We start from the raw sequence: 26,076 nt of genomic DNA on the forward strand, positions 1-26,076 counted from the left end.
TAATATTCTAATCTTATTACTTATGTTCTATTATCTCTCATTGCACATATAAAATGTCATCATACCAAAGTCCACCAGTTTGACACCTCCGTCTGTAGTCAGGAGAATGTTGTTTCCCTTAACATCACGGTGAATTGTCTTATGGCTGTGCAAGTGTTTTAGTCCCTGCAGAGAAAAAGTATTTTATCAAATGGTGATTTTTTTTTTTAAATTAATCATTGTATTTTCATGTCCATTTAAAGAAGTTAAGATCCCCTTCCCCAATTGCCCCCTTCCCTGGACTGAAATGTCATTCAGTTCCCCAGGCATGAAGTTGAAATCCCTAGTTTGCTTTACCTGGATTTGTAATTCTCTAGTGATCCCTGTCAAGACTGTCAGCTCTGTGACCTCGTTTGAGACTATACTAAGCCCGGTCAAGGATCCTCCCAAGCCTGGAGGATCAGCATCTTTCTGAGGTCATCACCCTGCTAGTTTTTTTTTTTTTTTACATCAGAATGATTTCTAATCCGATATAAGACAATCTTAAGTAAAATTTACTTTTGACCAATTGTTACTAACTATTTGTCTGCACCAGGATCATTTAAAAGCCATTAGATGTGTGTCTGGATCAAAGTACATGAATATGTGCTGTATGTGCTGTAATGTCATTTTATATTAGTATTACAGAGGAAGATAACATATGTGAATGTAGTACATCTATGTTTAGTATACAGCTGGCAAGTGTGGGTATTATGACTTGTGCACATATTAGATGTTTGCCATGTATTCAGAAGCTGCTGTGTACATGGCCACCATCCAATGTGCACATTAGTTACCACTGCTAATACCTATTACTTCTATATTGAAATATTCTTGTGAAAATTCCAATTCTTCCTAAATACAAAAAAGTGAATTTGTGTAATTAATCTAGCAATTGGTCTGATTTCCTTATTATTTTGAATGAAAAACAGTTGAAAAGGAAGTACCCCCATTTAGGACATCGCAGTGAGATCCATGAAAACCTACTAAATATCACAAAGTCACAGCACACTAGGAGCAGAAGGAAACATATATTGGGGAGCAATGTGTGATATGACAATGGACTTTGTAAAGTGCTGTGTAATATGTTTGCGCTATATAAATACAGTATAATAATAATAATGCATCTTGAGAGTAGGGTCTCACCATAAGAGCTTCGTGCAGAATATATGCAATGATGGCTTCATTCATTCGTTCTCCTCTTTTTAGAAGTCCTTTGGCCAAATCCGTGACAGATCCCCCATTGCATAACTGCAAGAGATCATAGAAACATTGTTTTTGGTTTTTAATAGCATCATTACGACCCAACATGGGACTGTACAAATGAAGGATTACCAAGGGTGTATAATAGAGAACTAGAAACTAAAAACTATAATACTAATGGAGACTCCCATCTTCCCCCATGCTAACTATACCCTAAGCCAGTGTTTCTCAACTCCGTGTAACCCTAATGTTCTTCCAGAGGACTCTAGGGGTTCCTTGAGCAATAAACAGTTTGCGACTCTCAGGTCAGTTTAACTGATGTCAATGATTTTTTTTTCTAATTGTGATATTCTTACCACTTGCCAGCAATGTAAGAGACATACCACTTACCCACCCTGCTAAAATACTGTGAGCTATGGATATAGTAACTATACAATGGGTTGCCTGAAAACATGAAAGTTAAAGGGTTCCCCCATGATAAAAAAAAGTTGGGAAACACTGCCATAAACTTTAGACAATGAATCTGAAGTTGTGGTCTACAATAAGTTGGGCAACAGTTATGGCTTCATCAAAGCCAGACATTATGCTCATGTATGTACATACCTCCATTATATTCCACAAAAAATAGTGTTTTCACACACATCTATGAAGAAATGAAGAAAAGTCCATGCATGCACAGTACCACAGTATCTGCTGACCAGAGCTCAAAAAAGTAGTTAAGGTAGCATTGGGGTGAGGGGGCGGTTAGGATAAAGTTAGTTAAATGTGCTGTTATTGTTAAAAATTTAACTTAAAGATTTGATGAGCTGCAGTGCCCAATATTGTTTTAGAAAGATATTTCCATAGGGGAGCAGTAGGTGAGGCATTTAAAGGATTTGGAGTATCTGATCATAGAATAGTAAGAAGTTACATGAAGACTGGTGCTTGTACTTGTGGGAAAGTTAGAACATTTGTAACATTAGATGTATGAAAAATCCCAGCTGCAAAGATGTTTTTAAAGTTTAACATTAGAATTGTATCTTTTCCTAGATAGCATCAGAGTTTGTGATTCCTGTAAAAGCAAGATTACAGCAAATAAAAAAAAAATAAAAAAAATACATTTGTGTGTGACACAAACCTCCAGAACCAGCCACAACTGATCTCCAGTCTTTATGTCTTTCTTGAAATACATTCCATAGAACTTGACAACATTAAGGTGATCAGACAGAGCCTTCAGTATATTATACTCTGCTTCAATCTCTTCATCAATATCTTCCTGTAAGCAAAAATATCAATTAGATATTAAATAATTTCTACATGTTTAACGCTTTTCAATTTCATGCAATAACTTCTCCCCCTTTTTTTCCTATTTCCTCCCTCTTTTTAACATGCTGTAAAAATGAAAGTCTTGATGGTGCTTCAGTGCTTTATACATTTTTTTTTTTGGACACTGTTAGACTTTAACCTTATGTTTTCAATGGAAACTTTGTAAATTACTGTTATTTACTCAAACCTTGCCATTAGGGATTCTTTGATTATACGTTTGCTCTATTTTTTATTACTGCTCGTGTTGAGTTCTTTTAATAAAATTTAAAGTCAAATAATTCATTTTTTTCCATTTTAGAGCTCTGATCTGTCTTTTTGCCCTGTAAATAATGTGAAAAGGTATATAAACCACACACAAAATGTTAAAAGGGAAGCTAATGCATCTGCCACATCTGAGCACTAGCAATACTCAACATATTGCATTTCTGTTTTAGCCTAAAATAATGAAATTTGTGATTGCTCATAAATCTTTACCTGCAAATTACAAATACAAATACTCAAGCACATTGAACCAGTGTTATAAATGAACATTTCAACACAATTATAGCTATGAGAGCTAAACGTAGATTCAAAGACGGAACAACAGATAATATGTCTTCAAAGTACTGACTGGAGGGAAGGAGACATCATGTACAAGAAATACATCTCTACCCCCGGATAATTTACTGCCACATGTCCTCTCCTAGTACTGATGCTGTACTGCTTATGGTACACACATCCATTGATGGATTATAATAAGGGCAAAATGGTAACCTGCCCGGTGCCCCAGACTTAAGGTGGCCATAGGGATGTTAAAAAAAATTCTATATTTTAGTGTTCTTCATAGTAAGTTCATTGCAGCTTTGCAAATCTTTAAACCTTATTTCAGAAGGTGATCAGCAAATGCAAATGTTTTACTGATCCCTTTCAAATTTTCCATTCAATGCATACTTTCTGTACCTGGAAGCGTTGTTCAATATTTCCAGTCATTTGTAAAAAATACATTGCTGCATAAAATCACATTCGAAATTCAAACATTGCTTTCCAAAACCCATTGAAATATTGGTCTTTATGCATAATCTAATTAGGATGGAGGGGGCCGATAAATTGGAAACAGCTTGGGGCACTTAAAGCAATTAATCAACTACAGTGTACAACCCTTATGGAAAGTACTTAGAAGGAGGCATTGCCATGTTCAGGACAGAATAATATAGTAAGGCTATTTCAAAAAAATCTGCTTAACTATTACATGTAACAGGTGACAAGTGCACAGAACAAACCTGTCAGAGCCGTATTTACCATTGACCACCTATAGGCCAGTGCTTAGACTAGTGGGATCAGGAGGCCAGCTTAGGGAATCTTTTACAATAAATAGCTATCAGTGTGGACCAAAAAATGTTTCTCCTCCACCCTCTCTAACCCCCCTATCCAGGGGTGCTGTTTGAATTGTAAAAACTCGAGGACACCCCAGGACACTCACAATTATGAATAGGATGTACTCTAAGAGCTACATTTAAATAGAACACCTATCCACCTGGTAAATATAGCACGGCTGTGGTCCAAAAACAAATTATCAGCAGCCCCTGCCTCTGCTCACGGTTCATCTGCAAACCCTTGCACACAGCTCTTCTGAAACCTCATTCCAAGCTTACTTCCAGCTCCCATGTACGGTTATTCTGTCTCCACACTCTTGTAGGCAACTTTAAGCTTAATTAGGCTGCTTGTACACATGCAGAATGCTGAGATTAGCAGAGACACAATAGTGGTGCCCTTTGCTTTTTAATCAATCTGGTGCCCCAATAAATCAAATGCTTTGCTCGGTCCAAAAAGTGCAAACCCCAGGCCAGGATTGCAATGCAATTTTTACCTAGCTTAGTGATGAATACGTTTAAAATTTCCTGGCTTCAAATGTCCAATAATGAGCAGGCAAAATCATGTGTGCAAGGACTACAAAATACCACCCAATGTCCTATTTTATTTACATAGGAGGTTTTGTAGTTTACAGAGAGAGCTGGGATCATCTGAAAACTTCTATTATATCCATTTAACTGGGATAAAAAATTACCATAAAGTTGCTAAACCTTTCCTGAAATGGATGGGCCACCATATGGAGGTAGGATTCCATCTTAAGCAAGGTATTTCACCTTGAGAGATAGGAAAGATGCACTTTGGAGGGTATTTACCCTTTAAACATACAGTAAACTACTGCCAATAGAACTCTCAGCCTCTTCTATATAACAGTGTCAGGATAGACGGAGAGTCCTCCTAACGCCTGAATTGGGTTAACTTTTCATTTACATATTCATCTAATAATCAGCAACCTCTTCTCTCAGCTAAGAAATCATATTCCCAAAACATTTCATACAATTTCTACATAATTACAATACAATGAATGGCAGAATATTTTACAACCAATCTCCAGTTTCCCCGAGGCTACAAATCAGTTAATATTCGTGTACCGATTGAACCAGCAAACCGTAAGACGAAGATTAAAGGGCAAATGTCCATCAAATTCTCCCTTTTGTTAGACTTCACTCATTTGGGGCCTGTGTTCCGACTAAGGCAGGAAAAAAATAAAAATAAATAAACTGAATTTTTCTATTACCTTTTACAATGAAAATTACCTCGTCAGTAAATACTTTTCTGTGCCAAGATCAATATGTTCCATTTTTATCTGCTTGAAATGTCCCAGATACACAAAGGTCTGCTTGGCTCTGTAGGACATTGCCAGCTCTGAGAGCACAATGTAGTTTATACAATTAGGCTGACATTTCTCAAACATTTATTGCTGACAGAATGTTCTTTGAGATTGAGGTTTTACATGCTGAATTAAACCAAGACTTGAAAAAAATGGAATAAGGTGTACAGGGTCATATTGGGGACCTGGGCCTTAGGATAGGAAAGTAGCTGTTTTTGTAAGGCAGTACAGGCTAGGGGTCTGCCAATGTTTGGGGGGCATGTGGCTGGAGGCCACCTAAGTTTTATTTTGGTCCTTCTATGAGCCAGTCTGACCCCAAAAGTACGAGCTCAGTTGAATTTGATATGATAATGATAGAGAACTTAAAAATATAAAGTGCATAGGTCTCCAAAACATAGATGTTGTTTTTTACTAACCTGTCCCCAGCAAAATGAAAACTGATTGGTTACAGTGATTTTGATACTTTGTTTCTTTACAGCAACTGTGTAGCTTTACAGGACATCCCAAATGAAGATGTATGATCCCAAATGAATGATCTACAGGTTGATCTACAGGTCTTTGCAGTACTAACATGAGGCAACATGAAGAACCAGTTGGGATCAGTCAGGGACCAAGCAGATAACGTTCTCTTTCGGGGAGGGAGGGCAATTCTCAGCTTTGCAGGGCTAGGATATTTCATAGCATGGGCAACAGGAAAGAGGGGCTTGGAGTCTGCAATAGAAAAGAGATATGTGTGGGACCTAGACTGGGTGGGAAGGCAGAGCAAAGTAGGTTTAATGTTTAGTGGGGTGGGGGAGATCAAGGAGGGGTCAAGGATGGGATAGGCTGGGAATGTAAATAATGGATGGGGTATAAGGTATATGGGGTTAGAAGGCTGGACAGCAGGGAAGAAAATTGCTGCCCTCCCTCAGAGTTGAAGTTTTTTTTCACAGTTTACTTTGGTGAGGGGTTTGGTAGTTTGGGGTCCTCAAGGCCAGTGCACGATGAGTGGGTTAGAGAGTCATCTATATTATGGGGTCTCCTAAATGGTTCAATTTGTCAGCAAGTGGATGGTAAATGGTGTGGTGATAGTATGTGCGATTAAAAGCTGTCCTGAGGTGGTGGAATTGCGCCTGGGAGCCTGGTATATCAATGAGAAAAGCGGATCCCTAGTTGATATGATGAAAGAGGTAATGCCTTCAAGGACCTGCAAACTGAATGGGTTAATGTTTTAAAGTTTAATGTTGTAAAGGTAATGTTTGGATATTAGGTGAACATGTTAATTTAAAATTTTGTAATAAACAACCAAACAACCAAAGAGGCCATTTGCACCATATTCGCACGTGTCATTTTTGTGTAAAAGGGGAATGTTGTAAAAAAGTGGAGTGGTGCTACCGGTGAGGGGTTCTGACCTGCCACCATCAAGGTACCTATTTTAATCTTTTACAGGTTTTGCTTTATGTAGGTAGTTTAGCATAATGCTAGAGTAAAAAATAGGACAGTCACTGGAATAGGAAAAAAAGCAGGTTGTCCTCTTGTTCCTAAAATTTGATTAGTCTGCAATGCTGATCTAGTGACTTTTCTCTGACTTCTCTGTCTTCTGTGACTTCATGCATTCAAGGACTCAGGTACTATGTACTTTAAATGAAAGCCAGGCACCAAGTACTTTCAGAAAGTTGTCAACAATAGCAACCTATACAATTCCCTCAGTCCAGTTAGATAGACCGGACACAGATAAAACAAAATTTTTGGCATCCATAAGATAGTTAAACATTGACCATGTTCCACTCTGGATTAAAGATGGCTCATGTTTGCCATGCAGAACATGCACTTCCTCCCTAATCAGGAGCAAACATGTTTTATATACTGATATTTATTGTATTGTTACTGAATTATATTACTGTATACCAATATGTTCTGAAAGTAACTATCATAAAACTATCAATAAAAACAAATATAAAAAAGTAATAAAACTTACATGAAATGGATCCAGAATTTTCACAGCAGCCTTGCTCCCATTTTTCTTATTCATCACTTTAAACACTTTGCCATATGTTCCCTTTCCAATGGTTTCTACAATTTCCCAGGTGTCAGACGGGTCCGGAAATCCATCAAATGCAAATGACTTTCCACGTAATGAAAACATTTTCAGCACATCACCCTGAAAAAGAAAGCATGAATTAAACTCCCAGAGGATGACCAGGGTTCTCCTGTCACCGGTTCAAGTGGTGTTTGTGATTAATGACTCATTGGAGGGATTTACTTGGGAAAGGATGACAGAATAAAGTGGCGCCACTCATCATTTTATATGCAAAGCAACATTACGTTTTTTGAAGGTTGAGTCAATTTTTTATGTTTTATCTTTTCAACATGCCTTAACCTTGTCATTATCACTCAACAGTCAGTGTTCTATGGGCAACAGATAAAATTCTTTGACTTCTGGTGTCACCGCAGCTCAGAGGGTATACTAGCAGTAGAGATTCCTAATGACATCCTAATTTATCTCATCAGTTAGGAACTATACACATGTTCTAACCCTTTCTATCATTCTGACCCTTTTGCTTCAATATTTTGAATATTAAAAACAGGGCATATCGGGGGGCAATAAGCATTTCTATATTAGCAGTGGCAATCTACTTTTTTTCCTGGAAAGAACAGTATAATTGTGACCAGACTATGAACTTTATGATAAAAGTTCTCAATTACCTATGGAGCTACAGACACTAAGGATCAATTGACTTTTAAAGGTCAGAGCGGAAGTCCTGCATATTTATGAAGTCCTTCTATTTATTCTCTCTGGAGTTCAGCTCACCATGTCCACTATAATATATACATATCTATTCCTGCTATGGCTAGGTAAACACCATGGGCTTTAGAGCTTCACCCAGGCCATACCAGCAGCTGCTGAGACATTGCTCAATCCCAGCAAACTGGAAAAAACTCACAAACAAGGGCCTGTCATGCCAAGCCCAGTAAGTACCCCACTTACATTAGGGAAAGCATGACAGCGCCTTGACATGTTGCTTATTATCTGTAGTTAGGCATAAGGCTTTCTTCCAGTTCCCACCAGTTTAAATTACATACACACATTAGATGATTATGCCCCAAGCTGCAGATTACCTGCTGCAAGGGATAGCAGGAAGAGCTGAGCTGCTGAGTTACCACTAATAAGGAAGCGGGAGGAGCTGAGCTGCTGAGCAGATCTGAAGGACATCTGTTCTTCTGCTGTATATTGTAAGGAGGAATTTCTCCACAGTGCCTACAGCAACACCTATCCATTTCAATTTATAGTTCATTCACTACTTGATAAGCACACGTAAATATTTTATTATCCAAAGACTAATCACAACTGCATATTAAGGTAAAACTAAAAACTAATTTTTAGGACTAAAGAAGTAATCATTTAAATTGAGGTTGTGATGTAATTAATGGATAACGATCATTCAGTCCTATTCAAGATAATACTGGTAATCAGAGCTACACTTCTTGTTACTCCATATCGCAGTTTGCTGAATAAAATTTGAATACATCATTTTATGATAATTACTCATTAGCATTACATGGGAGCCATAATGACTGCAGATTAGTTAAGTTAACGGGCTGTATTAAAATATGACACTTTTGGGCATTGATTGAGTCTGTTTTTTATGTTATTTTTTTTTTTTGTTGCATACCATCAATAATAAAATGCTGTGATATAAGTGGGTGGAATGTAAAACATCTGTGTTTTTCTAAATCTACACTTATTTAGCATACTATGAACATTCATTAACCAGCATGTACAAATTCATATTTCTGTGGACGGTCATGCCATTTCAGTATGGTTTCTGCTCTGTATAACCTGTCAGAAGAAGTTGATGAGTGATAGGACCATGGTTGGCTCAGTGGTTAGCACTTTACAGCACTAGGTTACAGGTTCAAATCTCAACCAGGACTCTATCTGTAAGAAGTTTGCATTTTCCTTTGGGTATTCTAGTTTCAACCCACATCTGAAAAAACATGCAGTTAGGGTAAATTAGCTTTCCCTCAAAAGTTGTCCTTAGACTGTGTTAAAGTCATATAACTATGACATGCACTATATATGCCAGCATTATATAAATACTGGCTACTAATCAGAGTATAAGTCAAAGTCAGCAGTTCAGTTAATATATACAGTCCTTAGAGCCACTTTTTACCCCTACAACAATTTTAGGGTTTCCGTGAACCCTTACTAAAACCAATTCAGCAGTCAATAAATAAAATGCCTCTTTTATTAGTGGTCAGTAGGAAGAATGGATCCCTTACATTGCTGGTGAGAATTCCATCCTTTCAGCCAGCTAGAAAGATAATTGGGTTATGCTGCCAGTTTTGCCAAGTAACATTGACCCTGGAATTATCCAAGTACCACCAAACTGAGATGTCAGTCCACCATAGCTCAGGGAACTCTTAGCAATCTGCGCAGTTCTTATAGTGTGCAATTCAAAGCTCCAGTAGGTCAGATGAAGTTGCCCCAATTCCTGGCTAATGGACATACACAATCCCCCAGGCCTTTCCTCCCCACCCTGACTGTCCCCGATCTGACCCTTGAATTATTATAATAATAATAATATAATAATATAATATAATGGATATAATATATAATATAATAATGGAAGCTCAACATCACACCTTCACCTTCCTAAGTACAGCTATCTGCCAGCCCATCCCATCAGCCATGATCTGCATTGCATTGATGATACCACTGGGTCCAAAATATAGTCTGCTATGGAAATGAAAAAATTTTATTTAAAAGGTTTAAATATACCAACAGCATATTGAGGAAATGAACCTCACTTGGTGTTTTCTAGTTGTTCACATTAACTGAAAGTTTATCACAGCAATCTACACAGATTCCTCTTTCAAACAAAAAAAAAAAAACATACAAGGAGTTTTGCTTGCACATTATTGGGTGGGTAAAGTGAACAGAGCTTCATCTCAATCATCAAACTAAGTGAATTATCACTTTGCTCAGTGAACTGTACATATTTCTTTTGTAAATCAACCCCAATGAGTTGGCTGATACCCTATTACCTTATCTACCAGCTGTTAAGCTGTCAGGCAGAGTCATCATAATAATTTACACTGCTCAAAGGTCAACCTGCAGCAGCATACGACTTTTGATGTTGGTTGTAAGTCCCTCAGACCTCAGCAATCAGTATTGGGTATTAGATTTGTAATGAGGCAATAATGTCAATGATTTCTAATGTCTTGTGTAGCATTTTCCCAGTCCCTGTAGCATACCCACTGTCTCTGACAGTCTTCTGCAATCACACATACAAAATACATGCAACCCTTGCCAGGTTATGCCAGGAACAGCAATTGAGAACCCCCATGCCTTGCATTTTGACCATTTCCAATCTACAGACTATTTTACAAATCTCTGCATTTAATAAAATAGTACAAAATATAAAAAAAAATAAAATAGTACAAAATATATAAAAAATAAACTAAACAAATATTAAAGTCATATCACAATCACTTTAAGGCAAACAGATGTTCATTCATAAAATACTTTAATGATCTCTAAAGTGAATGCATACATAAAACACACAGCAGCCATGCTGAAACATTTACATACCGCTGTATGAGCAAATACATCCTAATCACTTGTCTGTATGTGTGCTAAAATTTCTATTTATCTAAACACAAACAATAAAGTTAGGTTAAAAAATGTCTCTTCAATGATCATGCACAGTTGTATACCTGTCAGATTTCTCAGCACCTATGCAGTCCCTGATCTTATCAGTCCTGGAGTAACTATTGCTATTCTACCCTCTACCTGGTTACACCTAGCATACCTGCTACAATGTGCCAGCTTCCAGGAGGGGTTTTTCAAGCCTCTCAGATTGTGTTGCATTTCACCCCTTACTTATCATGTCTGTATTTGTACTAATGGAAAAATGAAACAAGAAACCTGCTCACCATTGGGGCAGCCATGTGTGACCTGCAACCTGCTGTTTAAATCCAACTGCTCTGGCAACACCGGATTTATCGGCACATTTTATGAGGGTATATTTGCATGTCGTTCCTCTTTGCTTAAAGACGTAGGTGTGCATCACATAAATACAGTATATACAATATATACATTATTGTGTATATATATATATATATATATATATATATATATATATATATATATCAGTCAGAAGTCAACTCAATTATGTTTATGAACTTATAATATAAAGATTCAGAAAAAATTTTTATGAGTTTATAAAACCATGTTATAATGTTAGAATGAAAATTATTTAAATTCTGGTTTTCTTCCTTCTGTCTGTAACCCCTCTGGGAATATTCTCCCACACTTCTTGAATCTATGATGACTGTACAAGAAATAAAGGAGGGGTTCTCACCAGAAAAGGAAGGCACAGATAGCTATGGATACATTGGGGTTGATTTATTTAATGAACGTAGGCTTCACTTATGTGGGTGAATTTTCACCTTGCAAGGGAATAGTTTGGAGAATGCGGTGTAAGTTCACTTTAGAAACAATACCCAATCATGTCCAAGGAAATATAACAATAAACTGCATTGGTGTCAACAGAGCGTCATCTCATTTACTAAGCTAAGTCAAACATTCCCTTCAAGGAGATAATTCACTTTGCTAGGTGAACAGCCCTATAATGTTTTAGGCAATAAACCCCATTGACAGAAGTTCTACTTCTTCCTAGTTTTCCACAGGGAAATGACAAAAGAAAATGACAGAGACTCCAGACACCCCTGCTTTACTTGAACCCTAATAAAAAGTTGTAGCTTGAATTGGGCTACATAATAATGAGTCCAACTATAGGGCAGCAATGTGGCTCACTGGTTAGCAATCTGGCCTTTGCGGCATTAGATCGCAGGTTTAAATCCTGGCCGGGGCTTTATCTGCATGGAGTTTGCAGATTCTCCCCATGTTTGTCTGTGTTTCCTCCCTCATTCAAAACACATGCATTTGGGATATTTGGCTTTCCCCCAAAGTTGTCCTTAGACTGTTACCTGAAAATACTTAAAATCCCCCCCCCCCCCCCCCGTAATGGTAAAGTATATTGTACTTCCAGGTTGGTTAAATATGGGTATTTAATTTGCGCTTAAAAAATCTTTTATGCATCGTTGTTAGCCATAAGTAAATGGAGCTATGGCCTCATGTGAAGTGTGTAACAAACTCTAATAATATCTCAAAGTAAGCAAGGGACATGTTTACATGAGGACACAACTCCATCTAGTGGTATGATCTGAGTATAAACCGAGATTCTCTTCTGGCATTTTGAGGATAAAACTAAATCCTGGTTTATATTCAAGTATGTGTGCAGCCAAATTTGAAATTAAACACCTCACTTCGCAGTAAATACTGTAATAAATCATACAGCTATTACCAGCCTGTAGATAACATATAACAATGAGAACTTGTCCAACAGGCACTTTTTTCATACACTAGGTAAATAAACATACTACAAACCAGAATGTCCCAGATAAAACCATATATGCACACATATAACCATTCATTACCCAGAAAGTGTGTTTCGGTGTCTGTGTCCCCATTCTGTAGTGAGGTAGAAATACAACAATAATAAGTCTAGGGCAAGTCACAGGCACCCGACACTCCTGGAAGTGTCAAAAGCTACAGTGCTGGAATTGTGCCAAAGATCCTCAGGGGGCCGAAGATGATCCACCAAATAGATTATTAGAACAGCTCATTTATTGCTTTTTTGGTGACTGAGAGGGTCATTTTAACCAAAAAAAAAAAAAGGATGGTTTGAGGTATGGGAAATAATGACGTCCTCAAAATATGACCTGTTACAACCTTCATGCCTGGCAGGACAAGATCATTTTGTAACAAAAGCTGCAGAACAGCGTGAAAAGGCCGCTTGTCTTGGAAGGTGAAAGGATGGCAATACATACAGTGTCAGCTAATAGTTACTACACAAGAAGGATTGTCTCTGGAACAAAGAACGTCAATGTCACACACACAAAGAAAGAGGCGATGCTAGCGAAAATCGATTTGTGATAATTGGAGCGCTGTACGAGACGTTTGGTGAAGTGAAAATAATGAAAGAACTCATTTAAATGAAAATTTTACAGAAAAAAAGAAACCGAGTTGCATGTTGTCACAGAACTTTATCAAACAAAATTACTTCTCTGTTTTAAGGACACTTATCAAGCAATTTGCCCTAATTTACAATACAAACTCTGCACCATTTAGGCAGAAAGGCTTCTTTACCCATCACTAGAAATTGTGCTAATGCAGAAGGAATCTACAAAGGACTTGATTTATAAAAGCTCTCCAAACCTGGACTATCACGGGGGAACTTGGGTGATCCAGCAACCAGGAATAGATTTCTTCAGATCATTTGCAATTATTTGGCAAATGCTTTTAATCCTGGACCAGATCCATATCAGGTTTCCTGAATAATAAATGCAAATAAGCAGTTGAGTTTGTTCAATTGAAGAGACATCACCTGTCCATTCTGCAATAAAGGGACATTAAGGTTTAGTTCTACTTGAAGCCATTTTGTACTTTTATCACCAGCTCTGCCGATCTTTGAGCAAAGGGTTGCAAATGCCACAAATGTGTAAAGAAACAGAGGCCTGGAGCGAGGGATCGTAGAGAGGGTTAGTGGAAGGCATCCATGCCTGAGGGGCAGGGAGCAGGCAGTGAGGGTTAAGGGTTGTAAAGTTCAGTGGGGATTTTGTTAGGCGGGAGCAGAAGGGGTGACGTAGTGGGAGGAGGAGAGTGAGGTGTGAAAAAGGGGAATCGGAAGGGGAGGATCATTCTGCAGCAGGACAGGGAGAGTGAAGAAAGTTTGCCAGCCACCCTCCCTTGTTTTTTATGGTGGTAGTCTAGGGTTGGTGTGTTAGGGTGAGAGGTTGGCGGTGAGGTCCTCGAGGGAGGTGGTTGGTTTTATCATTTTAGTGGGGGTGAAAGACCCATCTAATGTATGGGAATCTCTGAAGTTGTTGTGGTTAAGAGAAGGATTAATGGTTTGGTTGAAAAAGGGTTGCGAGTGCTGATGGTATCGTTCCCGAGCTGGTGGTTGCAGCTGGGAGCAAATAAATCATGGCGGTGCAGACTCAGTAGTATGGGGGTGTTGTGGTGAGGGGGGCCTTCGAGGACCAGTAACTTAAGGGAATTTGGAATTTGTTAAGGTTAAAAATGAAAAGAGTTAATGAATGTATTTGTATGGTTATTTTATTGCATTGATATGTGTTTATTGTTTTTTATTGGGTATTTATGATTATTTTATTAGTGTGAAAAGTTGTTTTGTTAATAAAAGGCCTAAAAAGGCCATTTAAGTATTGGTGTGGTGTTATATTGGGACAAGGAGGGGGAAGGCACTGAGTGCGGGGGCTCTGCCATGTCACAGTTATGGCTTATGGGTCAATATCAAGAAAGTGACAACTTACAAAGCCACACTAAGAGGTGTTAGTATGTATAAATATCACACCAGTTTTATCATTATAATGATCACATTGATAAGTGTTCACCAATATAAATGCTACATTAAGTATTTTTATAACCATTAGTACCTTTTCCGGGGGCAGAAGAGTTGGGATTAATTAATTATTAATAATATAAATCTCACACAAAGGACAATGTATGAATATACAGGGGAAGTACATCCCATGGAAATTGTTGAATGTTCAATGTATTTGCACAGGCAAACATTAGATATGTATATAAAGAGTGTCTGCAAATGAAGGTTATATACTTGAATATAAACACAGGAAAACGATCAGTCATTTATTTAACCAAAATAGATGCTTGAGGGCTTCCGTATACAACCTAACTACTTCTCTTACACCCCCCCCCCCCAACCCAATATAGTTCAGTGGGATTCAAATCAGAGTTTTAAATAGATAACCCTATATTTCTTTATCTTTAACCATTAATTTGTGTGTTTCCTAGTGTGTTTCTCCTCATTATTGTGTAGAAATATTAATTTTTAGCTTTAACTTTTGAACAGATGGCCTCATGTTCCTATCAAATACACTTCAATGTGATGCAGAATTCATAGGTGACTGCAAGCTGCCCAGACCCTAAAGCAGTAAAACAACTCCTAGCGATAACATTTCCACCAATATGGTTCACAGTTGGTATGAGGCTCTGGGGCACATTGTTGCATAAGGCCTGGTCTTGCATATAAGAAATAGCAAATTTTAGTCATGCTTAAATGTTTTTTTTGTGAAGAGAATGTGAAGAGAAATGGCTTCTAACTGGCAAAACTCCCATTCAGTCATTGAAAGGGTCGCCCAAGGGTCATGTGATTTTGGAAGTTCATGGAGACTACCTTTATCATCAAAAGGTCAACTCTTGGACTGAATTTACGGGCCAGCTAATCCTGGATAAATTATTAGTTGTTTTAAATCCACATGACTTGTAGATAATTGTTTTTATCCAGTAAATGATTTATTTAAATTACTTTAGTAACATATTGAAATCCCTTGCCAAAATCATCCACAGCCGTTTAAAGGGTCTTAGAAAGCTCTTTTGACTTTGTCCTGATGACACAACACAGGTCAGTAGCCAAGCAAACAGCAGATCCTGAATATCTGAGGTTTAAATAAGACAATTCCCACCTGCATATGTCCTTTTCATTGGCACCTTACTTCACAACACCTTATATTTTCATAGATCTGAAGTGGTGGTAATTGCCAGGGTAGCTTTGTTTTCCCCCTTGGCAAATCTACATTTTTGTTATTATAAATTAGTCTTTTTCAACCTTTTTTTTTACCCCCAGTGGAATCCCTTAAATAATTGAAGTCTTAGGGAACCCCTGCTAAAACTAATTCATTTGGGGTTAGTGGGGGAAATTTCCTTTACAGAGGTGATCAGAGCACCACTCATACAGACAGCTAAAAAAATCATTGGTGTCATTCAAGTGGCTCTGCCAAAGGGCCTTGGCCCCAAAACTTTACAGGGACCATCAGACAGGAGAGTCAGTCACATTTTAAGGAACCCTTGCTAACCTCTGGAGGAACTCTTGGCTTCCATTGAACCCTTGTTGAGAATAGCTGATCTAGATTGTAAAAATGAATACACCATGTCAGTTTTGTGTCCCATTGTTTGTGTATTGTAGGCATTTTAAATAAAGGTCTAAACTTACCTGTTACCTAGAACAGTGGTCACCAACCGGTGGTCTGGTGGAGAAAATTTTGGTGATCTGTGGCTCTGGTCAGGAGAAGGACCCCGCTGGGGGGGCAAACTGGCCAGAGCCGCAGACCATGTCCCCTGAACGGATCGCAGGCTCAGGGCAGTGGGCGGGTTGTGTCTTTGGACAAAACTCACCCACTCTCCCATCGCAGGCTCAGGGCCCACAATGGGAGAGTGGGTGGGTTCTGGCATCATAACATCACTATTAAGGAAGTTTCTTCCCCTTTGAGTGACACACAGCTCCCTGCGCATGTGCGTTCCAGGGCCCGTAAGATTAGTGGTGCATAGCTCCAAAACAGTTGGTGACCACTGACCTGGAATGTTGAAAAGGTCAACAGATTCCATGGGGTGTACTTACATTGGCACGATTGTAAATATCACACAGAAGAGTGTTTATAAATATTATTATATATCTTTATATTATTTAAAATAATTTACATTTAGGGTCATTATCCAAATAAATACCACAGTGAGGAGCACTTAATCTAAATGTTACACTGATAGGGTGTTTATCAGTATTCAAACAATACTAAGGGGGGACATTTATTAATATGCTGTACATAAACTATGTACCAAATAGTCAATAAAAAAAACAGCACTTGGTTGTTCATATTATAAATACTACATAATTTACCAATATAAACCACACTGAGGGGAGTTTAACAATACCAAACCAGGGTGCATTGTCCATGATAAATACCATACTAAGGGACATTTATCAATCCAAATACCATACACAAAAGCTTTTATCAAAGTCACAATGAAGGGGATGTTCATCAATACAAATACTATGAATCCTTTTTACAGAAGCCGGTTTTATTTGAATTTGAAGCGGATCTAACCAAAATTTTTACTTTACATAAAAGGGTAGACAACCACCCCTTTTATATATAATACAATATTATTCTGTTTTGTTTTTTTTTCTTGCAAACCTTTTTTTTTTTTTAAAAAAGGGCAAAGCCAATTACCTTTCTGTTAGCAGCGATCAAGACAGCGTTCGCACTTGGCCCCAGCATATTTTGCCTTTTTTTTCCCCTTTTTCTGGATACGTCACCTGATCACTGTGCATGTGCAAGATCGGGTGATGTATCCAGAAAAAGGAAGAAGGCAAAAGATGGAGGCGCCCAGTGCGAACGAAGGAGAATCCCAGGTCAACACTGGACCTGATTGAGGAAAGCTCCAGCGCGATCGAGGGATCCATTTCTACCAATGGTTGATAACATTCAAATGCAAATTTTGTGCCACATTTGAGATGCCCATCATATGACAACAACTGTAAAAATGACCAAATTCAAATAATTAAACTCAATTCACAAAGCTAAATTACTAGGACAAGTATTTTTATTTTCAAATGGGAGTCCAATGGTATTTGAAAATGGCAGTCACATGGCTCAAAAGAGTACCTTAAGATGGTATTAAGGCTTTGTCAATTGAGCCTATTATGTAATTTGTCCTGTTAATTATATACAAGCAATGGGCAGAGCCAAGGTACCCGGTCTGCTTGATGCCGTGGGGTCAGTATGGATCTACCTACAGTTAGCTGATGCAGTAGGACAGGGGGCATAGGCTTGATTGGGCACAGAAATAACATCATGACTGTGCAAGCATAATGATGCAAAATAAGTGATGGTATGAATGCTATGTACAAGATTGATTGCTGCCCTGGTTTAGTACATCAGCCTAGCTTGACAAGGTACTTTACAGGTGGAGGTGTAGCTGTGCCATGCAACCTGTTCTATGTAATCCACCATAAAAGCCAACAAAAAGTCAATTGGCGGTTCTGTGCCACCACATTACATACCGGAAGTCAGCTGTGTGTACTTAATAATCCTGCATCATAATTCATATCTCTTACACTTAAGTCACCCTATCTACCTTAGCTCATTTTTGTATGGTGGCCTAAAATTGGACTATGGTGGAATATCAGTGGACTATTTTAAAATGGAACTATGTGTGCAAATGCAAAAATGACATATACGAGACAATCATTTACAAGCAACCATATCATTTTTTGTTTTTGCATCCCTCCATAACATGCGTCTTGTGCTTTGCATCAAATCACAGCAGCATTGTGTATAGGGGAGTCTTTAAAAATGCAGAACACCAATTAAAGTCTCCAGCACTTTTTAGGTAGGTATAGCAGCATTTTGTGATGAATAATATGAAGCCATAGGAATAAAGAGTTTAATGAGCACCCTTGTCAGTATATTAGTTTGTCCCATTCGCTGTCACATTTAGTAGCTTGGCCTGTTTGCAAAAAATGCGAACCAGTGAAAAAAACAAGGAATTCGTTTACTAAGCACAATCATTACATGTATTAAACACATCCAGTTGTCAGAATACTATATGTTTCGCTATAGTAGTCCTTTGATGATACTTATTCACATACAACACGCAGAGGAATACTTATAAAACAATTCTATCAGCATTACAGCAGCAGTATATCCAATTCAAGACATAATTTTAAAATAAAGGTACAGTACTCACCTATATGAAGGCAGGAGAGGCTCTGTACAGCAGACTGAGCAAATGTCTTTCCCCTCTACATGTCTGTTCTGTGATGTGCAGGGCATTAAAATTTTAAAGGTAAACATACTGATGACCAATGTAAACTGTCAAGCTGGTGTCATTTTAACGCAGATAGTCTTCCCTTACCCTGCACTATAAATTATCCCTTCCTTGTTTCATTGTCTATTGTGGCAATGGGCAGCAGATGAATGGTCAAAACAAAGATCCCATGACAATGGGAATTCTTATCTCTTGGAACCTACAGGTATTTCCTAGAACAGCCTGGCGATTAGCTATGAATCCGCAACAGTGCATCATTGTGCATGCACCCTACTTAGTGAAACTCAAACTTCCAGAAATACTTAATCCCTCTGAGGGTTTCTTACAGGAGGTGTAGCTGCAAATCTGCACACAGCTCACAAGAGGATTTAACATGTCACCGAACGTTTAACTCTTCCCAGCTTGGTTTACAGTAAGACATATTGTAACAAGGGATAACCATTTTATTTCCTTGCAGAATTGGCTGATTTAAATACCAGACAGGCTAACCTATTTGATTGGAATTGGGATTCCAGCTTTTTCTTTCTATTGTATTGTTCTATTATATCTTTCTGTATAACTCTAAACTAGGTGTTTCTAGGCTAACAAGCTAACGCAAATTGCATATTAATAGAGCCAAAGCAAGGAAGGGCATGCCACAGAGTATGAAAAATAACAGGGATGGATTGACCTAGTGCAGATGGCAGAGGCCGGCAACTATAAAGGCAAATTTAGAAATAGTAATCATGCCAACGGGGTACCCTGAAAATTGTGCCTCCTATTTGGAATTCTTCTTAGCATTGTAATTCTGTGTATGTGATGGTGACTACCCCCTTATTGCTTTTTATCTATAGTGTGGTCACAATTTAGCACTCTGGCCTTTGAAGAACTGGGTCCCAGATTTAAATCTGGGCCAGGACACTATCTGCATGGAGTTTGCAGGTTCTCCCTGTCTGGGTACTCTGGTTTCTGCCTACATTTCAAAAACATGCAATTAATTGGATTCCCTCTAAAAATTTACCTTGGACTATATTATAGACATATGACTATGGAGGGACATTAGATTGTGAGCCCCTTTAAGGGGCAGCTAGTGACATGACTATAGACTTTGTAAAGAGCTGTGAAATATGTCAGCGCTAAATAAATACTGTGTAATAATAATTAAAGTATCAATGTAAGATGTTGCCACCTCTATGTCACCAGATTTGAAATTAAATTCAGGGCTGTTGCTGCTAACTGTTCTCCTTGCTGGAGGCTGTGACTGTGAAAGCAAAGCCCTGCCACTACCAAGATGGGCACATCCTATGAAATATATTGGCACTATGTAATTTCTTATAATGACTAACAGCTCAACATTACTGGAGAAATCATTTGATACTGATCTATTCTGTTTAAAAGAAGGCAGATACCCTCTAAAAGCTAATGTGGGGGGCGTAGGTCTCTGACCATTTACCAATACCAGTAAGAACAATTGGCCAGTGGTGTCTATATAAAATCTCTCCTCCCCCTGATCTATGAGATTCCAGTTCTGGATCCAACCTACCTTCATTTTTTTCGTACACTGCATACCTGTACTTTCTACATGTAAAATAAATGCATAAATATCCAGCGTTAAACCTTATACCATGGTAGATTTTGGAATATGCTTTGGTGGACCAAGATGCAAAGATATCCCATTTTGGCACCACAATAAAAAAAGGTGTTGTTAATCAGGTAATAATTATATGATTATATAAAATATTTTTGTGAATATGGAAAAAAAAACATTTCACTTAATTCACCAAAAAAAGGATTTTACAGCTTATTTTCACTAAGACTTTTAACATAAATATCACAGTACTATATAACGCTACCAAAGCAAGTGTTGATGATTGTGTTGCTTCATTGCACTGGTGATTTCAGGTGCTCACAATTCCCTTATGGCAATGCATTTATCTTTTTATTAAAGCTCTGCTGTCAAATGACATACAAAGCACAAATCTGGTATATTTGAGAAAGTAAAAGTCTTTTCCTGCTATTCTCTAAATTATACCTTTTACAAGCTTCCTGCTAGTAACATGTTTTAATGTTTTTTTGGAAGTATTTGGATTATCAGTTACAATACATGAAAGCCATTTAGATTTATTAAATGTTGAACATACCTTCCTTTAACACCAGGGTCCTTGGTTCAAGCAGGAAACATTGGCCCTAATTTATTAAAAGTTCTCCAAGGCTGGAGAGAATACACTTTCATCAGTGAAGCTGAGTAATTGAGCAAACCTCAAATGGATTTCCTAAAATCAAGCAATTTGTTAGCTATTTGTTAGCAAATGTTTTCAATCCTGAACCAGGTCCATTCCAGGTTTGCTGGATCACCCAGCTTCACTGATGAAAGTTTATTCTCTCCAGCCTTGGAGAACTTTAATAAATCAGGTTCATTGCATTATAGCCATAGGGAGCATGGGATCATCTATACACCCACTGGAATGGAGCGCTGGTTGTCCTCTCTGTATTTCTTAAACAATTCTTTCACTTTTAGGGCCTCCATGCTGCCTGCACATATCATCAGGGTTACAAAGTGTGGCTTGGACAGTGTTCAAACCTGAGCAGCCAATCAATCACAAGCCACAAACATTGTCACTTTTAGGGAGTCAGTGATGTCGTTCCTTTGTGTAAGCTCTGACACAATTAACACCAAAGCTTGGGGCTGGGGAGGGTGGCTTGGTACTTAAAAAAGCATATTTAGGCATTGTTATGCTCAATATAATGCTGGTAATATAATTGGCTTGATTTATTAAAGCTCTACGAGGCTGGAGATGACACACTTTCATTAGTGAACCTGGGTGATCCAGAAAACCTGGAATGGATTTCTTAAAAGTCATTTGCTATTTGTTAGCAAATGTTTTCAATCCTGGACTCTTCATTACAGGTTTGCTGGATGACCCAGGTTTACCGGCGGAAGTGTATCCTCTCCAGCCTTGGAGAGTTTAAATAAATCAGGCCCAATGTCTGTAAAACAAGAATTGCTTGTATATAGATCAGCAAGGCTGTTTACATCCTACTATAAAAGGCTCCTCCAGTTCTTCGACACTTCCTGTCTACATGCAGTAGCTGCAAGTTTGGCTGCATATGACTGCAGTACCTCAGATGGTTCCAACTTCCCTTCAAAACACCCCTCAACCTTTTAACCATCCCCTCTACTCCCCTTTTAAGCTCTGTACAATAAATAGCTGACAGTTACAGACAGTGACACAGAAGGAGGAGAGGACCCTTGCCCAAAGAGCCTATATATTATAATTGTATACCAAATATAACAACTGTTCCAAATGACACCATAACACATTAAAACAAGAGCTTTCTTGGTTGCCCGTCCTCGAAGGCCCCCTTGTTATCCTAAAGTACCCAGGGTTGATTCCATTTGTACCACATGCTCCTAATCCCACCACAACGACTCAGGACTGTTATCTAAAACATAGAACGCCTTACCTCCTCTTTATTACTGGGATCCTTACACCTACCATTATTCTGCACCCCTTAATCCCCCGCCCCCCCCACACACACACACACACTTTGAGAATCTCAAAGCGCCCATTCCACCTTGCCTCCTTTATCTCCCTAAAACGGCAGGTGGCTGGAATAACTGTCCGTGGTCCCTAAAAGACTGACAGGCACCCACAGAGCCCCTTTCATCCCCTAGCACTCTCCAACCCCCTTAACTTGCCAAATCCCCAGTTGACTCCTTTCTAAACTGCTGTCCTCACTTTCATTCATATATAATGCCCCTTCGCTCCAGGTCATTCTGGCCCTCGGCCAACACCCTGCTCCCAAAGGTTACAGGCCTGCTTTGCTCAGGACCAGCTTCCTAAACCTAGACCAAGCCTATGTATGAGTGTCTATAGATACCCTTTGGGGAAGAAAGCTCTCTGCAGACACTATCATAATGCCCAGAAAGGCCAAAGTAGCATTGTCTTTTTGGGGTGAGGACACCTATTATTCTATAGACTTTTTCCATTTTAACAATTTCATTGGGAATTTTGTAATAGGATAAAAGTAATGGTTACATAGAAAAGTCAGCACATATAGGACCTCATGCAGCTGGCAAAATTATTTTAAAAATTTAGGAAAAATTACACAAAAAATGATTTGCAGTTTATCACACTGGAGAATTTGGGATAAAAAACAGTACATAATTAGTATAGACATGTTCCTCCCATTTTAGCCAAAGTGTTTAGGAGAACTGGAGTTATATGGAGCTACACCAACACTTTTTTATCAGAATGTGAAGAAACACAAAGCATAATTTACAACATAGTAGTGGACTACAAATCAAATGTAAGTCATTTTTAATATCAAAGGAAATTTGTGGATATTGTTTGGCATTATTATGAGCAGGGCTAACAATGTATTGTTCTTTTAATCAAATACATTTGTTGTTTATTAATACTTTATGTTCTGAGTTTGAGCCAGCAGGTGGAGCTGTACTAATTATAACAGCAAGAAGTTCTGTGTTCACAGAACTCAATAGCTGAAGCTCTATAAGTTACTATTCTATATTTGGATGGCTCAGAATAAATGTTCAATTAGAAAAGCTGGCACAAAGCAAGCTGCATTTCCTGTGCTTTCTCTGTAGCTAACCCAAAACTCTAGGAATACATTGTCTTTGTAGTAAAGGGATTGCTATGTTAATTAGTGCAAGTATATTTGTAAAACAAGTATTGCATATACAGTAAAATGCATAATATATCCATAACATATGCCAAAGAAAACTGGCCTAATGCCATTATAGTTTTCCATAAAGGCTGGTAAAATGAATGAATTCTGCAAAAAGCATGCAAAAAAGCAGTTCAGCTTAGCATTGTGCACTCTGTAAGGCTGTGGAATTTAATCCTATGTACTGCCTACTAAAATATTAAAACCTTCAATTAGAATAATGGGCAAGCAGCTAATGTGTCAGCTTGTTGGTCAGAGCCAAGGTAAAAATTGATACACAAAAGAAGGAATTAATAAAAGTTTTATATCAAATTTAAATTCAGTGTGAAAGACAAAATGCTCCCAGATAAAGAGTATAATACCAGCCAAACTGGTGCAATGTTTTATTTCTCTATTTTAACTTAAATTAGCAAAGCACAATTAATACTTATCCATGGGAGTCCCTATTGGTAGCTGATGAGCAAAGAGCTGAGAGTCATGTGTGTGTATATGTATATATATATATATATATATATATATATATATATATATATGTGTGTATATATATATATAACTATACACACACATATGGAATTAGGTTTTCCATGGCAGTAAATACTGAATAGGAGCCCAGAGCCTCCTCGTGATTTGTATATCACAAAGGGGCTTTCCAGTCATTGTTTGTTCGTTCGCGCTAGGATGAAGGAAGGAACCACAATAATGCAGGACTGAATGGTGGACAGCTTTAGAGGGATTCAGGGATCTGAAGAGGTAAAAGTAAGCAATTTTTGTTTTTATTTTTGCTGTAGTTCTGCTTTAACTACCGTATTTTTCGCCGTATAAGACGCCCCGGAATATAAGACGCACCCAATTTTAAAAGAGGAAAATCTAGAAAAAAAAAGATTCTGAAGGATTATTCCCCTTCTGATCACTCATGTGCCATTCATACCAGTATTCCTCTTCTGATCACTCATGTGCCATTGATTGTCCCCTTCTGATCACTCTGTGCCATTCAAATTCCCCTTCTGATCACTCCCCCCCCCCCAGTTTTGGGGAAGAAAAAGTGCGTCTTATACGACAAAAAATACGGTACATAGTTAGGTTGAAAAAAGTCCATCAAGTTCAACCACTAGGGAAATAGACATATCCCAGATAAAAACCCTATGGACGTAAGTGATCCAGAGGAAGACAAAAGAAACCCTGGTTCAATTTGCTCCAACAGGGGAAAAAAACTCCTTCCTGATTCCATGAGGCAATTGGATGTTCTCTGGATCAACAGTCTGTTATCTCTAACTTTGAAGCTTTAATCCCCAGTTATTTTCTGTGCTTCTAGAAAAACATCCAGCTTTTTCTTAAAGCAATCTATAGTTCTTGAAACTTCTTCCCGAGGGAAGGCACAGCAGGTAAAGACATTTGGGCATAAATGCCACTGCAAGTGCATGACCAAAAGTCACTTTCTGGAACCCTGCTGCAATCCACCACACCACAGTGGTGACTGCATGCACAGCATGGTTCCCAACTACTCCCATTCACTTGAACTGAAGCAGTTTGGACCATAGTTGAACCTGCAGCAGAGCATTGTCACCAATCACAGATTTAGAATGGTCCTTGCTGTATTGTATCAATAGAGCAGCAGCATTGTCATCCTGGGCTTCTCACCTGGACTATAAAGTCCTCATACTCTCCTCATCTCTAATACATAGAAGGTATTGCCTTGTACTAGACAGAAAATAGCACTGGAAGCTGCCAGCATTTCAACAGGTTGAATAGATAAACTGCAATATATTAAACTTTTGTTCTTGGATTTTAATATACAAGGGTACACCCTTGTTGCATGGAGTCACAAGCAGTTGGACCAAATTCAGATATCTACATTGCTTGCATTTAAAACACATTAAGAATGTGTTAATGGATTTAAAGTTCCACCATTTGTGTTTATATCTGTCTAGAGTTCAGCTTTATAGTACAGCAGTTTATCTGGTTAGTTACATTTTTTCACAATTACATAGAAATATCACTTTTGACTTGGATTTCCTTACTGATCATTTGCTCAATGCATCACCTTAATGTGGACAATGTGGAAATATTCTACATTTGTCTGGAGCAGTGTTGGCAAAGGATCTTAGGCATAAAATCACAAACAAAGCTCTCATGTGTTTGCAGTCTAAAAGCTGTCAAGCTGATGTTGGTTTTATCGTCTCCACACACAGAAAAAAATTCTGGGATTTTCATATCAGAATGTTGCAACATCTCACATTATTACCTCTGTGGTTTTGATGGTGTGATTCTTTCAGACAAGACAATGCCCTGAACTCTGTGTGTGGCAGGCACTGAGCAGTACCCTTTGATTTATATTCTTCCATTGTTACAAAGGCCTTGGGTGCTTCTAATAAATGAAACTATTAAAAAAGTAAAATTACTGTATATACTCAAATATAATAGAAACAGCAAAACTCAAGGAAAGAACAGACTGGGGTATGTAGGTAAATTATTTGAAGTGTATTATGTGGTGAGTCTTATTATATTCATA

At 38.1% G+C, this 26,076-nt stretch overlaps 1 protein-coding gene across 1 annotated transcript in view; it reads right to left on the reverse strand.

The window, feature by feature from the left end:
* MYO3A (myosin IIIA) overlaps positions 1 to 19,177 on the reverse strand; it is a 96,470-nt gene extending 77,293 nt beyond the window's left edge. Inside the window, exons 1-5 of the mRNA XM_072413409.1 lie at positions 18,819 to 19,177; positions 7,161 to 7,343; positions 2,339 to 2,476; positions 1,165 to 1,269; positions 66 to 165 (exon numbers count right to left, since the gene is read on the reverse strand). Of these exons, the coding sequence (XP_072269510.1) occupies positions 66 to 165; positions 1,165 to 1,269; positions 2,339 to 2,476; positions 7,161 to 7,328 (511 nt within the window). The 5' untranslated portion in view covers positions 7,329 to 7,343; positions 18,819 to 19,177. The remainder of the gene's footprint in view (positions 1 to 65; positions 166 to 1,164; positions 1,270 to 2,338; positions 2,477 to 7,160; positions 7,344 to 18,818) is intronic.
* Between the last annotated feature and the right edge of the window lie 6,899 nt (positions 19,178 to 26,076).

This window comes from Pyxicephalus adspersus, chromosome 5 (assembly GCF_032062135.1).
Source record: "Pyxicephalus adspersus chromosome 5, UCB_Pads_2.0, whole genome shotgun sequence".
NCBI classification, from domain to species: domain Eukaryota; kingdom Metazoa; phylum Chordata; class Amphibia; order Anura; family Pyxicephalidae; genus Pyxicephalus; species Pyxicephalus adspersus.